At 51.3% G+C, this 4878-nt stretch overlaps 1 protein-coding gene across 1 annotated transcript; it reads right to left on the minus strand.

Annotated features, from left to right (window-relative positions):
* Positions 1-1307: 1307 nt before the first annotated feature.
* Positions 1308-4651, minus strand: LOC307232434 (alpha-N-acetylneuraminate alpha-2,8-sialyltransferase ST8SIA3-like; the record flags this gene model as incomplete). Its single annotated transcript, XM_080003444.1, has 4 exons — positions 1308-1590; positions 2470-3027; positions 3704-3826; positions 4494-4651. The coding sequence occupies 4 exons, from the start codon at positions 4649-4651 to the stop codon at positions 1308-1310; spliced, it is 1122 nt and encodes a 373-aa protein (XP_079859570.1).
* Positions 4652-4878: the final 227 nt, after the last annotated feature.

Raw genomic sequence — 4878 nt, forward strand, 5'->3', positions numbered from 1 at the left:
GACTGAGAAGCCTTCGGAGGAATCGCGCGGTTCTTATTTTTTTTTTCCTGTTCCCGTCGTCACAAAATACGGTTCGCCCCTGGCTTTTTTTAATTTTATTTTTTATGTCGTTTTTTTTTTTGTTTGTTTGTTGTTTTTTTTTGGAATGTTTGTTCTCATTTTTCCGAGAATCTCTACGGATAAAAAGTCTCCGGACGACGCGGCGACGGACGCTATAGGGTCGAGTATTGTAAACAAACACGGTATTCCACAGCGGTTGCAGACGTTCTCCAAAAACACAAACACGGAAACACGGCGTCTGTTCTACTGTTGAAACATTGAGTCTGATAACAAAAAAACACTGATCTAACTCCATCCCTGAGATTAGGCAGTGGTTAGAGCGCGTAGAGTCAGTATACCTTTGTTAGGGGCCTGGAGGACGGGGTTTCCCCGCCCGGCAACGGGACGTGCGCCGACTCGGGGGGAAAACATCTGGATGGTCGGGACGCGGTCGCCATGACGGGGAGGTGCGCGGATGTTTGGACGGTCGGTCATTGCGCGCCACCGGAATGGCGCCGCCCCACTAGGTCGCCTATCTCTGATTTCGATGAAACAAGGCCGTCGAGATGTTTCCGTTTTTGGGAATATTAAACATTTTCCCTGCGTTTGCTTTTGCTCTTACGTTGCAGGAACAGCTCGCCGCGTTTTTTTTTTTTGTTGTTTTTTTTTTTTGGCCCTGACCCGCCTGCACGTGCGTCTCAAACATGTCTCCGCCATTCCACAACAAACGAATACTGGGGTCTCCTTCCGAGCAGAACTGTCCCCTCAATTTGAGACCGCGTTTTGTCTGAGTCAAGCCCTCTGCCGGCAGCCATGCAAAAAAAAACAAGAGAGCAAGGGGCAGCGAATGAGAAGAACGTCTTAACCCGGTATCGAACCGAGCAGGCCACCCGAGCAGCAACGCGGCCACGATGGGTCCAATCCAAACGTCCCGGGTGGCCCCGACGTCCCCCTGCGGAAAAAAAAAACCCTCAGAGAGAGAGAGAGAGAGAGAGAGAGAGAGAGAGAGAGGCTGGATGCCAGTGGCGTGACTGTGCGTATGTGTGTGTGTGTGTGTGTGTGTGTGTGTGTGTGTGTGTGTGTGTGTGTGTGTGTGTGTGTGTGTGTGTGTGTTTCGGAATGCGGATGTCGTGAAATGTCTCGCCGAGCGTCTCGTGACTCGCGGCGGATCCGTCACAACAAAGAGTCGACTCGCTTCGCATCCGGGGCCGCCGCCACCCCCCACCCCACCCCACAGCCCGCCCCCCCGGGAGCCGCCCTCCGGACCGCTAGGCGCAGTGCGACAGGCTGAGCTTGGTCACGCCGTCGCCGTGCATCTTGTACAGCAGCTTGAACTCGCTGGGCAGCTGGTGCGTCTCCTGCCACTTGGTGGTGAACTTGGTGCCCTTCTTGTCGTAGTAGTGGTACGGCAGCTCCTTGCCCGTGTTGGGGTCCCAGCCGAAGGGCCAGAAGCCGTACAGGTGGATCTCCTCGCACATGGCCGAGGCCAGCGTGTACATCAGGATCCCGGTGCTGAGACGCTTGGGGGACAGGTTTTTGGTCTTCCAGTATCTGGAAGCCAAAAAGGACAGAAACACATGAGGTCCGATTTTATTCCCCCCCCGCGGGCAGAAAAAACAAACAGTGCACGTCGAGAAGGGGGGAGAGGAGGTGGAGCGGAGGCAGTCAGTACCAACAGGTGGTCGCGGCAGTGAAGCAATAATTACAGAAGGTTGTGGGTGTCCCAAAAAAGCGGTTCCAGGCTGAAGGGGCCAAAGTCCCGTCTCCACCCCCCCCCCCCCCCCCCCCCCACTTGTTGTGAAGTGTAGACATGGAAATGCAGCCTTTAATTCAGTTTTACAGTTTAAATGTATATGTATATATAACTTAACAACTTATTGCACAGCTCCCTGCTCCACTCAATCCAATCCACTCAATTGGAAACATCGAGTCTAATTAAAGTCTCTGCGATGATAAACTTCTCCTTTATGAATGAAATCCTATGAATTACGTTTGATTTCTGTTAATTATTTCATTACAAGTACATCAGTTAACAATTTTCAGTCATAGGAGTAAGAGAGATAGATAGATTACAAATATAAATCAACATAAAGACTAAAGATAACATATATATATATACACATACAATATATAATAATCCGAGAAAAATAAACAAAAAACGAAATTCACATTCGGACAATAGCAGGAAATACATAAGCATAAAAAAAAAAAAATTATATATATATATATATATATATATATTACTGTATATATATATATATACACACACACACACACATAGACACACACACACACACATACATGTGCTGTGTAACAGGGTGGAAAACAAAAAGGTTCTAGCTATGTAAAGACAGATAGATGTACAGGCAGGCAGGCAGGCAGGCGGATGGACGGGCTTATTAATTAACTGATTGATCGATTGATTCTTACTTGTTGACGTCCTGCATGATGTTGCCCGGCCAGGCCAGCTCGATCTTCAGCTGGCCCTTGTGCTCAACAAAGAAGTCCACCAGGGTGCGGGTGACCGTGGCCGAGGTGTGGAGGAAGAAGGCCGGGATCCACAAGATGGCCCCCTCCAGCTTCTTCAGGTTGAGGAAGAAGTTGTTGCGGTCCTGGATGGTGAGCAGGTTGTTGTAGTACCGCTCCAGGATGCTGGGGTTGAAGGTGGTCATGTTGGTCTTCCTGCCCACGTCCTTGTAGTAGACCTCCGTGGGGGCGAAGTTGCAGCGGAACACAAAGTCGGCCTGGTCGATCTCGTCGCCGCAGCGGCTGCCGGTCAGGATGCCACTGTTGCCCACCACCGCGCACACGTTGTAGTGCTTGTTGTAGATGGGGGAAACGTCGGGCAGCAGCGACTTGAGGTTGTTGCTGATGGAGAACACGTACTTGTTGCTGGAGTAGTCGAAGTGCATCAGCTGGCCCACGCGCACGCCGCTCTTGGTGAGGGAGAAGTTGTTGGCGATGTCGATGAAGTGGAAAATCTCCTTCCTGCAGAAGAAGAAGAAGAAGAAGAATCTTTAATTATCACACAACACACCACACTACCACACACACACGCACACGCTTTGGATGGTGGCCGGTGAAATGAGGCCTCTGCGTTTGACCCATCCTGGCTTGTCCTTCCTCCGGGGCCACAGCCAGGAGCAGTGGGCAGCATTCGTGGACGCGCCCGGGGACCTGGTGACGAGTGTCCATCGCTGGTCAGACGATGATGTGGGCATGTTTTTGGTGGGGGTCCGGACTGACGTTAGGTGGCGGAAAAACCCCACGTGAGCACGGGGAGAACATGCGAACTCCACACAGAAAGGCTCCTATTTGGGCGATGACCCGCCCGGAGTACGAGGGAACGTCACGCACACGCACGCACACGCTCGCACACGCGCGCGCTCTCGTAGCGTTAGAACAGCTAGAATCCCCCGGCCAGATGTGTGATCCCCTGTGATCTATCTGGGATATTTTTGGGGTGGAATAAAAGAGAAAGGTATCGTGTAAATGCGTGATGCTGTGTTTTTTAAGAGACTTGTGGGCTGTCCCCGCCATCAACAGGTGCAGAAGGTCAAATCAGCACCTTCTTTTGCTCCTTGACTAAGCGAACCTCCGAGTAAGGGAATTGAAAACGACAACGGGAAAAAAAAAAAAGGGTGTGGCGCAAAGCCACCCCTACCTTTGGAGATAGAAAGCCGTCCTGTTGAACTTCCATTTGGAGGGTTTCCCTTGGAGCTCCTCGTTCAGGGCGTTGGTCAACGGGATGAAGGACGGGTCCAGAAAATTCATGGCAAACTGAGACCTGAGAGGCAAAAACAACAAACAAACAAAAAATAAAAAATAAAAATCAATGTGCGGTCTAACTGTGACGGGAGACAAAAGGGGATCGAACACGCCCCACCCGGCACCCTCCAGACGGCTCTGCTGAATCAAGGCGACATACACCGCACGCTGTACATTCCGTTCACGGGGTCCATTTCGGAATCAGTGTCATCAATTATTTGGCCAAGTACATTTTCACGTGGGGGTGGGTTTGACTTGACTGTGGGAGTTGGTTCACAGACAAGCAGCATGAAAAAAACCAATAAATACTATATACACTGTATACTATATACACTATATATTATATATACAGTATGTGAAGATGGGGATAAATTAAAAAGCCATGGCAGGGGCTGTAGGTGGCAGCATAGTACTGAGTGTAGGTATAAATATGTTTAGTGAATATCTCTGTAATCCACTGAAGGAAGAAATATCTTGACAATAATAAGAATAATAAAATCACTGATGATGATGATGATGATGATGATGATGATGATGATGAGGACAGTCGCGTCCAGGCTTTCCGTTGGATCCCCCCCGGACTAGGCCACACTCCAGCGGGGGTCCAGGCCCCGGGTGCCGCTGCGTCCGTCCACACCGTAAACAAGAGCAACACAGGGGGGCGGCGGGGCCCGCTCACGACTCACCGGAACCCGGCGTGGAACATGATCCTGGGTCCCCCCATGTCGTATTTGGAGGAGGCGAGGAAGCTGTCCTTCCTCAGCGAGACGTAGCTGATCAGGGACAGGATGAGCAGGGCGACGCTCAGGATCACCAGACCCAGGGCGTTCCCGATGCGAACCATGTTGGCGCGTCTTCAGCCGGCGGCGGGCGGGACCCGAGGCGCGACCAGGACCGGGAGCGGGACCGGGAGCGGGACCCGGGTGCCAGGACCGGGAGCGGGAGCCGCAGGACCAGCCTCCTCAACGCGGGGGATGCTGAGCGCCTCTAGAATAATGGCCATTCATCTCCTGTTATTCTTACGTATTTGTGTTGTTGTTGTTGTTGTTGTTGTTGTTATTTATTATGGGT

This window comes from Zeus faber, assembly GCF_960531495.2.
Source record: "Zeus faber genome assembly, chromosome: 7".
NCBI lineage: Eukaryota > Metazoa > Chordata > Actinopteri > Zeiformes > Zeidae > Zeus > Zeus faber.